The following is a 19,366-nucleotide window of genomic DNA, read 5'->3' as shown; positions in this document are numbered from 1 at the left end:
ATGTCCAAGATGCTTCTTTCCTATTAATGGTAACAAAGAGAAACTTATAAACTAGTAGCTTTTTATGTGATAGGGAGATCAGCTTTATATCCATGATGTGAGTTGCAGATATTTTCCCCAGTGGTTCATTGGCCATTTGACTTTGCTGGTGAGGTTTGTATGTGTGTTTGTGTTTGTTGTATATAAAATTTTTATTTTTATGTGGCAGACTTTAGCAATATTTTATTTTATGGCTTTTGGATATAATGTAATACTTAATACTTAAAAGGCTTTAAAACTGCAGGATTATAAAACAGTTTCCCCATGATTTCTTCCTGTACTTTTACAGTTTAATTCTATACAGTTAAATATTTGATCTTTTGGATTTTACTGGAGTTCAGTGTAGTTCGGATCCAATTTTATTTTTTCCAGATGACTATAATCTGGCTTTCTTTAGGTTGTTTGGATGTTAATTGTGGTGAGCCAGCACTGACATCTTGACAATTTAGCACTTTCTTTCTGTAATGTTCAATCCCCTTTGTAGTAGTCATCAGATATTAAGGCAGGAAGATTAGGAGTCATGAAGATTAAAAATGGATGATCCTCTGTAGTATAAATGCTCCCTTTGTTACTGGCTTGAGATTTTCCTTTTTTTCCTTCCGTTCATTTGGTAGTCTTTGGGTGCCTACCACACACCCACCCTGTGCTGGCACTGGGGCTGAGCAGCAGTGAACCAGGCAGGCAGAGTCTTCACTACATTCAACTGACACTCTCAGGAAGGCACAGGCATTCATTTAGGAATCCCATATGTTCAGTAAAATCACCCAAAAAGTTAGACGAGAAGGTCTTTGCTGCCATGACTGTAGATAATGGGGGAACTTAACCTAGTCTGGAGGATGGGAGGCTGAGGAAGGTATTCCTCAGGAATGACATTTATTTTTTATTTATTTTATTTTTTTGACATTTATTTTTTAAAGGTTTCTTTATTTATTTGAGAGGTGGGGAGGGGGAGGAGGAGAAGGAGAGAGAAACCCAAGCAGACACTCAGGTTGGAGCCTGATGCAGGGCTTGATCCCAGGACCCTGAGATTATGACCTGAGCCAAAATCAAGTGTCTTATGCTTAACCAACTGCATCACCCAGGCGTCCCACTGTCTCTGTCCCTGGAAGTGACATTTAAACTGAGATGTGACTAGAGAGTAGGGATTCACCAGCTGGAGGATAGAGGTTGGAGGGGGGAAGGCTCTGAGGCTGGAAGGAGCTTGGGCCAAGGGAAAAGCAGACAGAGAGTCTGGGTTAGAGTGAGAGAAGGTAGGGAGTGTGGTTTGTGATAATTCTTCCCCTCCAGGGAGGACAGCATCTTATCATCATCATCATCATCATCATCATCATCATCATCTCTCTCTCTCACACACACCTGAGTTTGTTTTGTGATAAGAGAAAGGAAATGAAACAGAAACGTTTCTATTTCCCAGACTGACAGCCTCAAGATTATTAACACTTCAGTTATCCCGTGTTATGACAGTGATATGTGTTGGTAAACATGGTTCTAGGTCCTAGTTTGTAAGCTGATAGCAGAGAACTTCACTTTCACAGACTCACAGAGTTTTGGAGCAGGAAGGTCTGGTTCTGCCTCCCCATTTTACAGATGGGAATATTGAGAGCCCTGGATGGTTTATAGCTTGCCCATAGGCTCAGGACCCTGCATAGAGGCTGGGTTTTTTTCTGTCTTATATCTGAAAACATCTTACTGATTTTTTCCTTCTCTGATTATTCAAAGATCAGTGGCCTGGGCCTGGCCTTCGTCAACCCCAAAGGAAACCTTTTAAAAACAGTTGAGTGTTGCCTGCTTTTGTAGGCGCCTAATGCCAGTATAATTGAACCTCTCCCTGGTGACTCAGGACCATTACTTTAATCATTGGTCTTTGTGCTGGAGTCATTGCCTCTGCTTGTCCTTACACCGTGTGGCTCCTTCTCTCCTCTCTTGTCTGCAGGCAAGTGGGTGGGGGTCTTGGGGCCTGGGATAGGGGAGCACTTGCCCAGTATAGACAGTCTCCATATTGCTGTGCTGGCTGGGTTGTTCCCACTCTCTTGTTCTCTCTCCCCCTCCTGCTCGCCTCCTGGTCTCTCTGGGCTCCTGGTGGACTGGCTGGGGTTCCACCTCACCCTGCTCCTAGACTGTCCTGTGCCCTTCAGGGGCCTCTGTCATCTCCACCTCTTCTCTCCTCCTTTTCTTTCCTTCCCTTCACCTCTTCTTCATCATTTTCCGTATGCTTCTGTCTCTCTTCATCATTTTGGTGTCTGCAGGACTCATGTGTCTTTTAGAGACTTTGCCCAGCAGCAGACAGCCAAGAGCCCCCCCCGGGTACAGTTAACATGCCACCCATTCCTTCTTCTGTCTCTACCAGACCTGCTGTTCTCTGTCCCCTTCCCTCGAGTCTCAGTTCCCTGGAGGGTTGAGGGTACTGGACATCTGAGTGTTTGGAGCAGCAGAGTGATGGTCTGGTCTCATCAAAGACAAAGGAAATGGTGAAGGAGTGACATAGCTGGAAGGAGCCCAGGATGTAGGGATCCCAGACCCCATAGGCTGTGTGAACATGGGCAGGCCATCCAAATACTCTGAGTCCTGTACCTTCATCTAATAAATGGAAAATAGGATGATGACAAAGAGGAGGTGGAGGATGGCAATAATGCCAGTGGCTACATGACAGAGTCTGAGGAGCTACCCCAGGGTGTAATTAGAGACAGATTCTTAGACTCCACCCTGGCTTACTGACTCAGATGCTTGGGGTAGCCTGGGTTTGCATTTAATGGTCCCCGCCCCCATGATTCTGATGCCAGTCAGTTTCGAGGAGACTGATCTGGCACCTGATGGCTGAGACCAGTCCCTGCCCTGGGAGAAGCGCACCTGAGGCGCCCCAGTCCATGTTGGGATATGGCTTTCTCTGCTTCCAATCAGTGTCACCTCTAAGAAATGACTCTGGGTTGAGCCATTTTTTGTGGAACTCTCACTCAGGCTAGATCGCGGCCACTTCTGGGTCTGATTCACACACGTTCTTGTTTCTCACCAGGTCCTTTGCTAAGCCCCCCAAACAGGTGCAGACCGTGTGTGAGTGCATCCTCATCATGAAAGGGTACAAAGAGCTCAACTGGAAGACTGCCAAGGGCATGATGTCTGACCCGAATTTCCTGAGATCGCTGATGGAGATTGATTTTGATTCAATCACCCAGAGCCAAGTGAAAAATATCAGAGGTGCATACGGACAGACACAGGGATAGCCAGGGTTGATCTTGCAGCTCAGGCTTTGGGAGCAGGGATGGAGAGGACAGAGGGATACTAGTCCCAGGCTAGCCCTCCTGTTGTGGTCAGTTGTCACTGTGGCCCTACAGATGGGATAGCCCAAATAATCATTCCAAAAGGCAGATGGAAGGCTGTTGTGTGAAATGGAAAGGCTGGATGCTAGATGGGCCATAGCAGCTGATGCCCTCTGAACATTCAACAGCAATCACTCTGGTGTTTCCCATTAGGAAACAGGACCTTCCTATGGACCCAGGCTGGCCTTGTCTTCCGTCCGTCTTGTCCATTAAGCATGGGGGTGCAAGAGGCGCTCTAACCCTGACTTCTCCTCTTGCATCTCTTGCCAGTATAAAGTCTTCTATAGGTCTCTGGGAAATGGGTGAGGAGGGGCTGGCACCACAGCCAACCTCCCCATCTTCAGTTATAGAATGCCTGCTTTCCCTTTGAGTCTGATGCCTGACTGGCCTAGATGCTTAGCCAGTGGGGATGAGGCTTTAGTCTTTGTGAAAGGTCATTCAAATTCTTAGTGTCACTGTTTATCTTCATGGTTTGTTCAGAACGTTATTATCAAATGCTCTTTCTCAGCCACTCAGAAATAAAACTGAGTGAAACACAAAGGATAACAACTGTAAAAACCCAAGAACCTCTCTTTACTTGAGTATTGACTGGATGGGTTTCTATTCATGTGAAACCTCTTGAGGTGAGGGTATGGGTAGAGGTGATGGTGACCCATCATGGCATATGAATTTCAGCTAACTCCCTGCTCTGAGCCACTGTGATGCAGTTGGGGGTCCCCACGGACACCATGGACATCCATGTACCTGGATCATAGGATGTCCTGGGCAGTAGTAACCTGTGCCTCTCACTCACATCTGAAGTGTCCACCTACACAAAACTCATTTAGTGACTCTTGTCCATCGACAGTTTATTTCCTATTTTACTTCCCCAAGATGAGGCTAGTCACTCATCAAAATTATTGCACCTTTGACCATTAGGCCTCTTGAAGACCCTCAATACCACAACCGAAGAAATGGAAGCTGTGAGCAAAGCAGGCCTGGGGATGCTGAAATTTGTTGAAGCTGTAATGGGCTACTGTGATGTTTTTAGAGAAATCAAGCCCAAAAGAGAAAAGGTATTGTCCATGTGTAAGACCTACACACTGCTGCCAAGAGAGCAACCTGGAGTCAGAATTACTACATCCACAACTTTGCTGGAAAAATTCTGGCAAAGTTCCAATTTTAAATCACATAAACATTTCCCCCTCCACCACTAATAAGTGATAACCTTGAATTATATAACTCTCATCTGGACAGTGTGAATGAACTGGCGGAACCAAAGTCTGGAAGATTTCAAATTTTGTGTGAAAAGATGAAGACTTATGGGTAAAAATCATCCTCTATAACTAAAGCAGGACACTCAGACTCGGTGCTAATGACATTTGGGGCTGGACAGTCCTGTGTGGTGGGTGCTGTCCTGTCTGGTGCACTACAGGCTGTGTAGCAGCATCCCTGGCCTCTACCTGCTGGATGCCATTGACCCTACCCCTCCGTTTTGACAACTAAAAATGTTTCCAGACATTGCCATATGTCCTCTGGGGGTGGGAGCGGGGGTGGTGGCAAAATCAGCCCCAGATGAGAATTCCTGGGTCAAGTAACATGTGGAACACACAATACAAAGAGAGTTATAAGGTGACTTGATCATTTTGAGACATATTTTGACATTGCTTTATAACTCAGAATTTTGTTACTCAGAAAACTTGGAATCAGGTGTCTGGGACTGTTTTCAATGAATTCTTTTGACTTTTTGATTCAGAACCACAGTGTCATTTTGCTGTGACCTCAACACACACAGAAATTAAGCTATCTGCCAACTTGGATGCAGGATATCTTTTTTTCCAATGGGATTAGTGCTTTTGCAGCCAATGGTGGAAGAGGTGACTAAGAAAAAGAGCCATATCCCTCAGCAGGGCATATGGTGGCCCCAAAGAGTGGGAACATCATTAGAGATGTGGTGTGGACACAAGCCCAAGGGTGAGGCTCTTTTATCCCTGACCTACTATAGCACCTTTCCCCACCGTTCTGTGACTTGTCTCCACTTAGGTGGCCAGGCTGGAGCGGAACTTTTATCTCACTAAACGTGAGCTCGAAAGGATCCAGAATGAGTTGGCAGCCATCCAGAGGGAACTGGAGGCTCTGGGGGCCAAATACGAGGCAGCCATTCTGGAAAAGCAGAAGCTGCAGGAAGAAGCCGATATCATGGAGAGGCGGCTGATCGCTGCGGACAAGCTCATCTCTGGGCTGGGCTCTGAGAACATCAGGTCAGCACCGAAGGGACCCCTCCAATGAGAGCTCCGAGCCAGAAGGGGTCTGTGAGTGGACATCAGCAACCAACTTCCTTGCCATGTCGTCTCAACTCCACGTTGCAGTTTTACCTGAAAACAGTGTGGGAAAATTCTGATTTTGCTTAACACATTCAGGGCAGCTAATACCATTTTACACATTCTGTGGTTTATTAGATAATTATTAAGGGTTAAGGAGGCAATGCTGCTGTGGAGACAGGGAGGCACCAGTGTCTCTGGTAAGGTGCCGTCTGTCCTGGAAATGTTTACTTCTTGGGAGACCTTTAACCCTGAGTGCCTCCTGGGTGAGTCTGGAGGAGGAGTCCGCCTCTGTTGCTGGACAGATGTCTTCTAAAGGCTCTTGTGTCTGGCTTGGTCCTGAGCTTCAATTTTGAGCAGGTCAGGTTGGCTGGCTGATGCCTAGCGGCAAGGCTGTTTGGCCATAACTGGTCCACTGGATGTGAGAGTAGTTCCTAATCTGGTACCTAAAAAGTGGTATGGAAAACACTAAAAGATACTGTTTGCTTATGGGAAATAAACCATTTTCAGTATTTCTAAAACCTAGAAGACTGGGCCACTTAGCAAAAGGGGCCAAATGAAACATCTACTTCCTTTTATCTGGGGTAGAATTTTGTCACCCAAGCAGGACCAGATCTCATGAGTTCTACTGGGAGTGTCTTTAAGTTACTGATTAAAGCATTCAGAAACAATGTGATTACTGCTTAATAAATAGCTTTGAGACTAGATGCATCCCGCAAACAATTACCCAGCCCACTAGATGCTGGGTTCTGCTGAGCCCTGCAATTGAACATGATCTTCTAAAACCCTGGGCTTCCTAGGGTAGGAAGTCCCAAAATGACCTGGTATTCTTTGTTTCTAAAAGAAGAGACTGTCTCCAATGATGTTTCCTTCTGGCTAGCCCCATTAGCAATGTGTCCAAGCATTTCTTCTAGAATGTTCCTTCTGATTGTGCTAGGAGATAACGGCTTACCGTAGCCCTTATCTCCTGTGCCAGGTGGCTGAGCGACCTGGAGGAGCTGATGCACCGGCGAGTGAAGCTGCTGGGGGATTGCCTGCTCTGCTCAGCTTTCCTGAGCTATGAGGGCGCATTCACCTGGGAGTTCCGTGACCAGATGGTCAAGCAAGTTTGGCAGAATGATATCCTGGAGCGGGAGATTCCCCTGAGCCAGCCTTTCCGGTTAGAAAACCTGCTCACCGATGATGTTGAGATCAGCAGGTGTGTGTGAGCCTGAGCCCGGAGGACAAGGGTGCCTGGGGTGGGGGGGGCGGGGGTTGCTGAGTGGTCCACATGGGTGTCATCCTGGTGCAGGAGAGGGAGGAGTGTAGCTGATTTGTGTAGAAATGGCAAGGTGAGCTGCAAATCCAGCTTCCCCGACCCTGAGGAGAGTTGAGCAGCCTGGGGGCTGGTAGATTGTTCTGAAAGGCTAAGCCTGTTACTCTTAGCACCCGGTTACAACTTGACAAGAAAAATAGATTTCCCTGTCACTGTCCCTTCCAGGTGGGGATCCCAGGGGCTGCCCCCCGATGAGCTCTCGGTTCAGAATGGCATCCTTACCACCCGGGCCAGCCGCTTCCCCCTCTGCATCGACCCCCAGCAGCAGGCCCTCAACTGGATAAAGAGAAAAGAGGAGAAAAATAACCTGCGGGTATGACCAGCTCTCCCTGGTGTCCTCTGTCCTCACTGCCTGCTCCTGGGGCACAGCCTGCCTCTCTCAAGGTCTCTAGCTGGCAGCCCCAGGCCCTGGGCTGAGCTGACATATCACTGTCCTGAACATCTGGGTAGAGCCCTCTCCATCCCTGCACACCCGTCCTGTTGAGTCTTTGAGGGCAGCATGGCCTGCCTTGCGCTTTGCTCTCTTACCTGTGCTTTGCCTCGCAGCTATGAGTGACTTGAAGGTGGAGATCATGCTTTCCTTGTCTTTGCATCCTCCTTACCTGCACAGAGCTGAGTGGCCTGAGATGCTCAATCTTTTTTATTTTTATTTTTTGAACGAAGGAAAGATATCTCAGTATCTTTTAGTTGAGATGTAATTCACATACTGTAAAATTCACCCATTTAAAGTGTACAATTCAATGATTTTTAGTATATTATATACAGTGTTGTATAACAATCACCAGAATCAGTTTTTACCACCCCCAAAAAGCAATGCTGTGTGCTTTATCCGTCACCCGCCCCATCCTCCCATCACCCCCATCTCCTAGCACCTCTAATATATTTTGTAGGTTCATCTCTTCTCAACATCTCATATCAGTGGGGTTGTCATACACTATGTGGCCTTTCATGTCTGGCTTCTCTCACTGAGCATCATGTTTTTGAGGTTCATCCAGGTTCTAGCAAGTGTCAGAGCTTCCTTCCTCTTCACGGTTGAATCATACTCCATTGTGTGGATAGACCGCCTTTTATTTTGTTTTTTATTTTTATTTTTAAAAAGATTTTATTTATTTATTCATGAGAGACACACAGAGAGAGGCAGAGACATAGGCAGAAGAAGGAGCAGGATCCCTGCCGGGAGCCCGATGCAAGACTCCATCGGATCTTCTAGGACCCCAGGATCATTCCCTGAGCCAAAGGCAGACGCTCAACCACTGAGCCACTCAGGTGCCCTGATAGACTGCCTTTTACCATCCATTTATCCGTTGATGGACATTTGGATTATTTCTACTTTTTGGCTATGATGAATAATGCTGTTGTGAACATTCCTGTACATGTTTTTGTGTGTGTGTATGTGTGTGTGTACATATGTGTTTAGTTTTCCTGGGTGAAATTGGTGGGCTCATTCACTTTTTGCTAAACTACTTCACAAACTCATGATTTTCAGTTTTGCTTTTTCCTTATTTTTTTTTTCTAGTCCCTGCTTCTACATATGTACATGCTGTTGGGGGAGGGTCTGCTCTAAAATAGACACCCAGCTACAGTGAAACAAATATTATTAATGTGGAGGTGGCCCTTGACACTCCCCCCTCAGCCTGCCAGGGTCCTGAGAGGGCCTGTCCTAGCCCCCAGCCCTGCTCCCCCTACCACCTTCTTCATATATATATATATATTTAATTTAAATTCAATTTGCCAACATTCATTTGCTCATTCCATAAAGTGCCCTCCTCAGTGGCCGTCACCCAGTTACCCCATCCCCTCCCCCACCTCCTCTCTCTTGGCGGGGAGGCTCAGTTAGTGAGCAGAATAAAAGAGGGCCCAGGGATCTGGAATTGAGGAGAGTTTTTTCAGACATTTTGAGGAAAGAGGTATCAAAGCTGTCATGAGCTGTCATCAAAGCCTCCCACTGTCATGGTGGGAGGAGAAGAAAAGCTGTGAGGGAGATAAACATTCCTGTGGACTCTGAGTTGGATGCTCTTGAGGTCTCCTGAGAGACGTCCTGACACTGCTATGGTTCCTTTGGCTGCTCAGAGCTTGACCGTGGTGGCTTTCTGGCTTCTGTGGGCCTCCTGGCCTCCCTTGAGGCTCCCCCCAGAGGCGCTCTCCCCATGTGTGTGCCGAGGACACAGCACCCTGTGCCTACCACCCTGTCTTCCAGGTGGCTTCCTTTAACGACCCTGACTTCCTGAAGCAGCTCGAGATGTCCATAAAGTATGGGACCCCTTTCCTGTTCCATGACGTGGACGAGTACATTGATCCTGTGATTGATAACGTCTTGGAGAAGAATATCAAAGTCACCCAAGGACGCCAGTTCATCATCCTGGGGGATAAGGAAGTGGATTATGACTCAAATTTCCGACTGTACCTAATCACTAAGCTGGCCAATCCCAGATACACCCCATCTGTGTTTGGGAAGGCCATGGTCATCAACTACACGGGTGAGGATGTCTGTACCCTCAGTGGCAAATGGGGTGGTCAGCATGGAGACCACAGTCAGCAGTCAGGGCTTCCATGGGGCACTGTTTGGTTTGCTTTCCCCAGGTACCTCAGGTCATGCTCTCAGGGTCATGTCTTCATTGGTTGGTTCTTAATGATGAAGGTTTGGGTGCCCCCTAGGGAGGCAGGGAGATGCGTGGCTTGGGGGCTGCTGAGTCTGGGCCATTGCTCTTGGAAACGCACACTTGGAGTAGGGTGAGACCCCACTCTGCTGGGGCAGGACGTTATTCTGGGTTTGAATAGGTGGCATGATTTTAGATGCCCCTTCTCCTTCCTCCCAGCTTAATTCTGTTAGGAACCATTGCCACTTTCTAGGAGTGTCCTCCACCTACTTAAATAGGTTAAGTAGGTTGGGTGTGCTTTCAGCCCAGGCTCCCCAATGTGTGGGAGCCCCTGCACGCTTGTTGCCCACCACTCTGTAAAGGAACATCTCTGTGTTGTTTTGACGGTTTTGACCTGTTGGCTTTAGAGTGATGGCAGGAGCAAGTCCTCGAGTTCCCGAAGTGCTGGCTCAGTTGAACCCTCCACCTGGCCCAGGCACAGCGTGCAGTGGGCACGGAGACATGGGCTGCCTGGCAGTGATGGCCTCCCTTTGCTCCCCATAGTCACACTGAAAGGTCTCGAGGATCAGCTGCTGAGCGTGCTGGTGGCCTATGAGAGGCGAGAGCTGGAGGAGCAGCGGGAGCACCTCATCCAGGAGACGAGTGAGAACAAGAACCTGCTGAAGGATTTGGAAGACTCTCTGCTTCGGGAACTGGCCACCTCCACGGGGAATATGCTGGACAATGTGGAGCTGGTACAGACCCTGGAGGAGACCAAATCCAAGGCCATGGAGGTATAAACTGCATTGAGCTGAGAGTGGTGGTAGTGGTTCCTGGATGTGCCTTTGGGGCGCCAGTGCCCTCATCTGCTCAAGGAGAGAACTGGATTTGGTGATCTCAGGGCCTCATTCCTGGGTCTTGGAAGCAGAGGAATAGGGGTACGGTGGGGGTGGGGATGGCCAACTGTGCTGGCATCAGATTTAAGCTCTTAGTCATCCAAGGCTTTGCCTGATGAGAACAGGCCACCTCTATTGGGGTGTTCTATGAGGAGGGAGGCCCTAGAGGTGTTCCCAGGGACCCTTGTGCATCAGATCAGCCTCTTTGAGTCAAAAGTGATCGAAAACCCAGCTCTACTTAAGTGAACAGGGAATTTATCTGCCTAGAATGTGGAAAGTCCAGGGATGGCTTCAGGTAGAGCTGGATCTAGGACTCTAAACATATCATTAGGGCTCAGTTTCTCTCTGTTTCTGGGGTGGGCCTTTTGTTGAGGCAGCTTCATTCTCTGCCTCCCTGTGAGCCAAGCTCCCCTCATGGTCAGCAGGTGGGCATGGCCTCATGCCCCCTCAGGTTCAGGTCCAAAGGGAAGAGTGAGAATCTTTACCTGTCTCTATCATGAAGGTCCTGAGAGTCAGTTCAGTCACATACCCACCCCAAACGAATACCATGGCTGGGAGTGCTGTGTGTAGACTGGGCCTGGGTCACACGCTCCTCCCCTGGAGTTGGGGTGGACCCAACATATGGACTGAGAGGGGGAAATTGGAGTCTCCAAGTTAGAGTCAGGGACTGTTGTTAGAAGAACAGGGCACAGGTACCAGGGAGTCCAGCCAACAAACATCCACTACACGTCACAAGAGGGTGGGTAGGTGCTCTGCAAACCTCCACAAGCATTGCATGGATTTCTTTGCTGCTCCCTCCTGCTCCTGCTGTCTGCATTCCTTGCTTTCTTGCCCATTTCGTAAGTCATTCTGGTTATGGTGTAAGTCTCTCCATTTCCACGGTGGTGCGCACCTTTGCTTTAGGTATCGGAGAAGCTCAAGCTGGCGGAGAAGACGGCTTTGGACATAGACAGGCTGCGAGATGGCTACCGGCCGGCTGCCAGGAGGGGGGCCATCCTGTTCTTTGTGCTGTCCGAGATGGCCCTGGTGAACGCCATGTACCAGTACTCCCTCATTGTCTTCTTAGAGGTCTTTGGCTTGTCACTTAAGAAGTCCCTGCCTGATTCCATTCTCATGAAGCGATTACAGAACATTATGGACACGCTGACTTTCAACATCTATAACTACGGTTGCACGGGTGAGCGCCTCTCTGCCCTGATTAGGACAGACATGCCCTGTGCATGTGCCCCTTTGTCTGTCTGTCTAGATCTCTTCTGTTTAGGATGTGAGGCTCAGTTTCCCTTCATTCCCTCTTTAAAGGCCCCTTCTCCAAACATGGTCACATTGGAGGAACAAGGGGTCGTGTCAGGGGTTCCACATGTGGATTTTGGGGGGGACATAATTCAGCCCCTACCAGTAGGGCAGGAACAAGGTTGAGGACTGTTGTCCCTTGCAGCTCACAGAAGGTGGAATTCGAGTCACAGATGTTGACTTACACAGTTTTTTCCCCCAAGAACACATTTCTTCTTCTTTTTTTTAAGATTTTTATTCATTTATTTATTTGAAAGAGTCTGAGAAAGAGCACACACAAGCAAGAGGGAGAAGCAGACTCCCTGCTGAGCAGGGAGCCCAATGTAGGGCTTGATCCCAGGACCCTCAGATCATGACCTGAGCTGAAGGCAGACACTTTAACCAGCTGAGCCACCCAGGAGCCCCCATTTCTTCCATTTTTTTTTTAAAGAAGAAGAACTTTAGTATTTAGCATCCACCATCAATAAAGAATCTATTGGTGGAATGCTTGCTCTGCAGTGGAGGTTGGCACACCGTGACCAGCAGGCCACTACTGGCCCACTGCCTGCTTTTGTAAATAGCGTGCTATTGGAACACGGCTATGCCTGTTTGTCTCTGTGTCATCTGTGGCTGCTTGTCTGCTGCAGGGGCAGATGAGTAGTTATTTTGGAGGCCACCTAGCCTGCAAAGTCAAAAATATTTCCTATCTAGCCTTTTGCAGGGAGCTTCTAACACCTAGACTATACCAGGCAAGAACTCGCACTTAGGCAAACGACCTGTTTTCCATAGAGAAAGCAGCTCTGGACTTCTATCATACTGTCCTCCAGTCGCCTTTGGACCCTGTGCTGTGCTTCCAGGCAGGTGGGGTGGGTGCCGCTTTGGGCAGGGCTGCTGCAGATGCACACGAGTGAGCGGCACCACAGGCCAGTTGGTGGGCTCCAGGTGCAAACTGAGCCCTTGGTGTCTGTCCCTACATGTGGTGTCTGTCCTTAGATGCCATAGACGTGGACAACTGTGCAGCAGAGACTGAGTGCCACCGTGCTGTCTGGAATTTCAGTTCTTCTCTCATGTTTAAGCTTGTGCATAGGAAACACCACTTTCAAAGTGACTTGACTCTATCAGTGCCCCTCTGATGTTTCCCTCCAGGGTTGTTTGAGAGACACAAGTTACTCTTCTCTTTCAATATGACGATCAAGATAGAACAAGCAGAAGGCAGAGTCCCCCAGGAAGAATTAGATTTCTTCTTAAAAGGTGACAAATGTGCCTCCTTTCATTCTTCCCCACTCCCTTGGCCCACGTTGCACTTGTTCGTTGAAACAGCATTACCAAAACTTCTCCTTAGAACTTGACTTCTGATGGCGCTGCCGTACCAAATATTTCAGTTGGCAGTTCCAGCCTCAGAAATGGTTCTGGTCTGGCCCAGAGCAGCCAGGTTGCTGCCCACAGGCTCCCTGAGGCTGGAAGCCACATTGACCTGCCTGTCTGGTGTCCCAGGCAGTGGGACAAGGCAAGCCGTGTATCCCTGTCTGTCCAGTCCCCTCTGGAGATGCAGGTTCTCCCAGGAGTGGGAGAAGTCAAAGTACTGAGCTGCCCGCTCCAATCGGCATGTGGCTGCCGGCTGTTTACTTCCTTTCTCTGTGATTAGGAAACATTTCCCTGGAGAAAAGCCAACGGAAAAAGCCCTGTGCTTGGTTGTCTGACCAGGGATGGGAAGATATCATGCTTTTGTCAGAAATGTTCTCAGATGACTTCGGGAACCTTCCTGATGATATTGAGAAACACGTGGCTGTCTGGAAGGAGGTGAAACCATGTTCTCTGCCTCCGCCTTCCTTTCCCTGTCAGTCATCTTGAGATTTAAATCATGGCCTTACTCCTTGTGAGTGAGAAGATACTCCAGAGTGACCCAGTCAGAGTGTAGTCAGTGCCTGCCAGCACCCTTGATCAAATTCTCCTTTACCTACCTCAGCTAGTGTTGTGGGAGAACTGTCCATCTGTCCATCTGTCTGTCCATCTGTCAGTCCATCCATCTCTGTCCATCCATCCATCCATCCATCCACTCAGAAATGGGCACCAACCACCCTTGATGGGCACTGGGGACTCAGCAGTCAAAAAGACTCCCTCCCTCCCTCCCTGAAGGTCATAGTTTTGGAAGGGGAGGGAATCGAAAATGACAGATCTGACCGGAAGTGACCTTGAGGTCATACTTCTGTAGGTTTCATTCCTTTACAGTGACTTTTGGGACCTTCCTGTAAAAATGGGGGCCTGTTTCGTTTCTGAGTTAAAGCCACCACAAAAATACTCTTTGTTCTTCCCAGTGGTATGACCTGGACTCCCTCGAGCAGTTTCCATTCCCTTTGGGTTACGATAACAACATCACCCCTTTCCAGAAGTTGCTTATTTTGCGTTGTTTCCGTGTGGATCGGGTGTATCGGGCGGTGACCGACTATGTGACTGTAACAATGGGAGAGAAGTAAGTGCATTGTTGAGTTTGCTTTGACCTTCTGTGGGGTCACTGCCCGCTGCCCTACACCCCGGACTGGTAGACAGCAGTGAGCTTCTGAGAGAGCCACCACTGCCCTGGCTTTGAGCAGTGTTTGGTAGTCACTCTAGTTCTGCGCTATCTGGGAGAAGTACAGTGTAAACCACGTGTGTGAAGTCTTCTAGTAGCCGCATTCGGAAAGAAACAGATAAAAGTTAAAATTAATAATATTTATTCAACACATTAAAATATCATTTCAAAAAAAGTAAAAAATAAAATAAATATCATTTCAACATGTAATTAATACAAACATTGAGATATCTCACATGGGGTTTTAAAATTTTTTTGGAAAAATAAAAATAAAAAAATAAATAAATAAAAATAAAATTTTTTTGGTATTATATCTTCAAAGTCCTGCCTGTGTGAATTTACCCTTGCTTGCCCATCTCAGCTTGGACTGGCCACACTTCACATGCTCAATAGCCACACAGGCCTACTGACCTTCCATACTGGACAACGTGGCTCCAGGACTGAGGCCAGGCAGATGACTTGGGCTTGCAGACTCATGCTCAGATGGCAGCGAGTGAGCGAGGCAGGGTGGGGACTGCGACAAATCAGAACAGTTGACCCTGGTCCACAGGGGCAGCTGCCCCTTAGTTCCTGTTCACACCAGTGGGCAAGGGGGACCCAGAGTGGCTGGATCCTCTGACTCTTTGAAAGAAGCTACAAATTTGGGGTTCTACATGAAATTGCTCAAGCCTGATGTGTTGGCAACTCATTTTCAAAAATCTTGAGAAGTGGGCCATTCAGGACATACCTGTGGAGTTGCTGGTGTGGAACCTCTGGGCTGTGTGCCAAGGGGACGTCCACCTTGAAGGGCCCCTGTCAGGAGGCATCCCCATGGATGTGCTGGGTTGTGCTAGGGGATGCAGTGGGGCCCCTGTCCCCTAGGACTTCACCCTCTCGTGTGTGATGCGTGCACAAACACTGGACTCTCACCTGTGCAGAGCTATAGCAGAGGAACAGCCAGAAGGTTCTGGAAGGGATGAGGCGAGTGTGCTGTGGCTGTCCTCCATGAGGGCCCCCACGTTCTTTCCCTCACTAGGTATGTGCAGCCCCCGATGATCAGCTTCGAAGCCATCTTTGAGCAGAGCACGCCAAACTCGCCCATTGTGTTCATCCTCAGTCCCGGCTCCAACCCTGCCAGTGACCTTATGAAATTAGCTGAGCGCAGTGGTTTTGGAGGAAACCGCCTCAAATTCCTTGCCATGGGTCAAGGTCAAGAAAAGGTAATTAGTTGTTGGAAGGAACAAACTCTAAATGTACGTGATGTCACTGGCCTCCATTAGCAATGGGCTAACATCTGGTTTCAAGGGTGCTCCTCCACGGTGAGCTGGGTGCAATTCCAGTCCCTTGAGCAGCACTCGGGTACCAGGATGATGTGGGACAGTAGGATGGTTCTAGAGTGGGCATGCTGTCACTGCCCGCCCTTGCCTGCACATTGTGCTCTGTTGTTTCCAATGTCTGTCCACACATAGTCCTCCTTTCCTCCAGTATTAGTGACATCCCTGTTTCTAATTAGGGTTGTCATTATCCCCGTGGCATGGCTGTGGGGTAGTCAGGGCACTGCTGCAAATGTCCCAGAGAGCCTGGAGCTCCAGGCTGGGACCAGCCTGGTGGCCCAGTGGCCCTGAAGGGATTCTAAAAGATCAGTTCTTTGAAGGCAGCCTCTGTAGCTCCTGGGTCACTCATATCTTCGTGCCTTCTGCTGGAGTGGGCTCTTCGTTTTCTCGGGGCATGGAGTGGGTCTCTGGGAGAGCACAGGGTCAGTGTGACTTTGGGACACTGACTCGTCACTTCTCTCCCCATCGATGCAGGTGGCTCTGCAGCTGCTGGAGACGGCGGTGGCTCGTGGGCAGTGGCTGATGCTGCAGAACTGCCATCTCCTGGTCCGGTGGCTGAAAGATCTGGAGAAGTCCCTGGAGAGGATCACCAAGCCCCACCCAGATTTCCGCCTGTGGCTCACGACAGACCCCACCAAGGGCTTCCCCATTGGAATTCTGCAGAAGTCCTTGAAGGTCTGGCTTTAGGACAAACACCCCATCCCCACAGCCCCGTGACTCAGATCACCACCATTCTGCCATGTGTGTGCATGTGTGTTCGTGTGCGTGTGTGTTTTCAAATAAACCTAGGACACAGCCAGACTCTCTTGGCCACCCTTCCCACTTCAATCTCTTCCTTTCCCTTCAGAGATAAGCAATGCCCTGCATTGGGTGAGTTTTGGGGGGGCAATTATGACTCTCCGGCCTGCCTTTACCACTTCCGCATGTATCCAAAACAAGATCTAGGTTAGTTTTCCTATACTTCCCATTTATTAAACCTTCTTTTTATCTCTAATGATAGGCCCACCCACATCTAGCTCTGGTGTCTTATATGCCCCACTGAACTTACTCTCCAGAGAAGTTCTGTTTGGAAATGTCATCTGTCATCAGGGGCAGGTAGAGGGAAAACTTTACTACTCCCATTTTGCATTTGAAGATTCCATGGCCCAAAGAAGCTCAAGAACCTTCTTTGGGCCATTTGATGAACAGGAGCCAGAACAGTATCTAGTTCCTTAACTTCTTTGGGCCCTTAACGAGAGACTTTCGCTCTCTGGGGAATGGGGAAGGTGGCCACACAGAGGTGAAGGGAAAGCCTGAGATGTCTACATTTTGCATGCTCTTCCAAGCTGGACTCAAGGGCCTGTGGTTTCTGTAATGATTTGTCTTCTGGCAGGTTGTTATGGAGCCACCCAACGGGCTGAAACTCAACATGAGAGCAACTTATTTAAAGATCTCTCATGACATGCTGGAGCAGTGTCCGCACCCCGCTTTCAAATCCCTGGTCTACGTGCTGGCATTCTTCCATGCAGTGGTGCAGGAGAGGAGAAAGTTTGGGAAGATCGGGTGGAATGTGTACTATGACTTCAATGAGTCTGACTTCCAGGTGAAGACACGTGGTTGCTGCTCCTCCTGAGGAACTTCCTCCTCAGCCAGCTTGTCTCATCCCCACCCTTTCTGCAGCTAGGACAGCTGCTCCTGCCTGCACTTCGGGAGAGGGGCACAGCTTGAGTGACTTGGTGGGTTGGACGAAAACCGAGCCTGTCCCTCCTCTCTTAAGGTCTGCATGGAGATTCTGAACACATACCTAACAAAAGCCTTCCAGCAACATGACCCTAGGATCCCGTGGGGCAGCCTCAAGTACCTAATTGGAGAGGTAGGGGCATCTTGGGGGACCTTTCATGGGCTGCCTCCCAGGGCTGGAAGTGGGCTGTGGCCTGGTGCCCTGTGCATGACCTCTGAGCCCTTGGTGACTTCCCTCTTGCTTTTGCCACCTATCAGCTGAAGACCCTAGGTCTCTGAGGAATTCTATTGGCTCACCACCCGGTTGTCTTCTAAGCGGGTTCCATCCACATGGAGGTTCTAGATTTATCACTCCTGGGTGCTGTGCTCTCTAGGGGTCGGCAGTTCCCCACCTGGCTATGCCTTGGGCATGTCGTTGTAATCTTACTCCTGTTCAGTAGGCACGGAGGTCCACACTGGGGACCATGACTTTATACAGGCCTCCCTCACAGCCTGCACATGGCTCACACAGGGACATCACCAATTCCAAAGACCAAAGTGGCGACTGGCTTCTTTAGTTGCTCTGTGGCCTGTTTACTGTGTTTGGGTATTTTGCAAATGGCATACAGGCTCCCAGCACTTCACGAGGGCTGCATATCACCTGGGGCACCTGTTTACACCATGGGTCAAAAGGCATGTGATCAACATGGTTTGAGCTGCACAGTGGCCAGGCCAGCAGGAGTCTCCCCGAGGGCACCTCAGGTCTCAGGGTTCCCCTGGCGGGTCTTGGGTTCCTGGCCAGCTCTCACTCCCCATAACTTAGGTCATGTATGGAGGACGGGCCATTGACAGCTTTGATCGACGCATCCTGACCATCTACATGGATGAGTACCTGGGAGACTTCATTTTTGACACTTTCCAGCCATTCCACTTCTTCCAGAATAAGGAAGTAGACTATAAAATCCCCACTGGTGATGTAAAGGAAAAATTTGTCGGTGAGATTTCTCAGGCATCAAATATATGTTAAAAGTGTTTTCTAAGGGAGATCCACCATACATTTCAGCTGTTCTGTTTTCTATGGTAGTCTTGTTGGCTCTTCTGACCTCTCTGCTGGTGGGGATCCTTGACCGGTGGGCCTGCTCTGTTACATTTTTTTTTAGGGGGCCCAGCAAGTCCTTTATAGCCTCAGTGCTGATGGAGTTAGTTCAGATTTCTTGTCTGGAATGATGACAAATATGTCAGATTCTGCCCAGAAGGGCAGAGTGGCCTAGGAAACTCCCTGAGCATTTTCATAAATGATTAGTACACAGCTGGAGTAGGGTATGGTGGTATATATTTTTTTTTTATTTAAAAACAGGTCACCCATTAAGCCATTAAGCAGTGGAAATTAGTCTTGCATATCTGGGGATGCTGAGGCTGTGGGACCTCAGAAATCGAGGGTGGTATTACAGGGTATTCTCTGTTCTGATTATAGAAGCCATTGAGGCCCTCCCACTGGCCAACACACCTGAAGTGTTTGGTCTTCATTCCAATGCTGAGATCGGCTATTACACTCAGGCGGCTCGAGACATGTGGGCTCACTTGCTGGAGTTGCAGCCTCAGGCAGGTAAAGTCTACCGTGGAGGACTGAATTAGTTTGGTTAGGGTGGAAGGTGTTGGCACAAAGTGCTATTGGTTCTTGTAGTTTCTATATTGTTGATGCCATTCCAAGAGCCAGAAGGCTCTGGATGCCCCAGTCCTAACACCCAGATGCCATGCTTTTCCTAAAAAGTGTCCTGGTTTTAGGGGAATCCAGCAGTGGCATCAGCCGAGATGATTACATTGGCCACGTTGCCAAGGACATAGAAAACAAGATGCCTAAAGTCTTTGACTTGGACCAGGTCAGGAAGCACCTTGGGGTGGAAATCTCCCCCACATCAGTGGTACTTCTGCAGGAGCTGGAACGCTTCAACAAGCTTGTTGTAAGGATGTCCAAGTCTCTGGCTGAACTTCAGAGGGTGAGCATGCTCCTAATGTGCAGACCACGGCCTAGATGCTCTACCCACTTCTCTGATAGTCATGCCTGATTGCTCTCCAT

The 19,366-nt window shown here is 48.9% G+C and overlaps 1 protein-coding gene across 4 annotated transcripts in view; it reads left to right on the top strand.

Moving 5' to 3' along the window:
• Positions 1–19,366, top strand: part of DNAH10 (dynein axonemal heavy chain 10) — a 133,421-nt gene that overhangs the window by 108,296 nt on the left and 5,759 nt on the right. For 3 of the 4 annotated variants that reach the window (XM_077875303.1, XM_077875300.1, XM_077875301.1), the window contains 18 exons: positions 3,050–3,231; positions 4,272–4,408; positions 5,376–5,593; positions 6,630–6,851; positions 7,134–7,281; positions 9,166–9,445; positions 10,109–10,338; positions 11,344–11,617; positions 12,856–12,960; positions 13,355–13,509; positions 14,025–14,179; positions 15,294–15,477; positions 16,066–16,266; positions 16,964–17,173; positions 17,348–17,443; positions 18,113–18,284; positions 18,764–18,895; positions 19,075–19,286. In XM_077875303.1, coding sequence (XP_077731429.1) covers positions 3,050–3,231; positions 4,272–4,408; positions 5,376–5,593; positions 6,630–6,851; positions 7,134–7,281; positions 9,166–9,445; positions 10,109–10,338; positions 11,344–11,617; positions 12,856–12,960; positions 13,355–13,509; positions 14,025–14,179; positions 15,294–15,477; positions 16,066–16,266; positions 16,964–17,173; positions 17,348–17,443; positions 18,113–18,284; positions 18,764–18,895; positions 19,075–19,286 — 3,313 coding nt within the window. Of the gene's footprint in view, positions 1–3,049; positions 3,232–4,271; positions 4,409–5,375; positions 5,594–6,629; positions 6,852–7,133; positions 7,282–9,165; positions 9,446–10,108; positions 10,339–11,343; positions 11,618–12,855; positions 12,961–13,354; positions 13,510–14,024; positions 14,180–15,293; positions 15,478–16,065; positions 16,267–16,963; positions 17,174–17,347; positions 17,444–18,112; positions 18,285–18,763; positions 18,896–19,074; positions 19,287–19,366 lie in introns of those variants that run through there. The other variant, XM_077875302.1, reaches the window with a different exon arrangement.

The sequence above is a fragment of the Canis aureus genome, chromosome 27 (assembly GCF_053574225.1).
Source record: "Canis aureus isolate CA01 chromosome 27, VMU_Caureus_v.1.0, whole genome shotgun sequence".
Classification (NCBI taxonomy): Eukaryota; Metazoa; Chordata; class Mammalia; order Carnivora; family Canidae; genus Canis; species Canis aureus.
The sequence above is the reverse complement of the archived record's forward strand: the minus strand, read 5'-3'. Positions and strand labels throughout refer to the sequence as shown.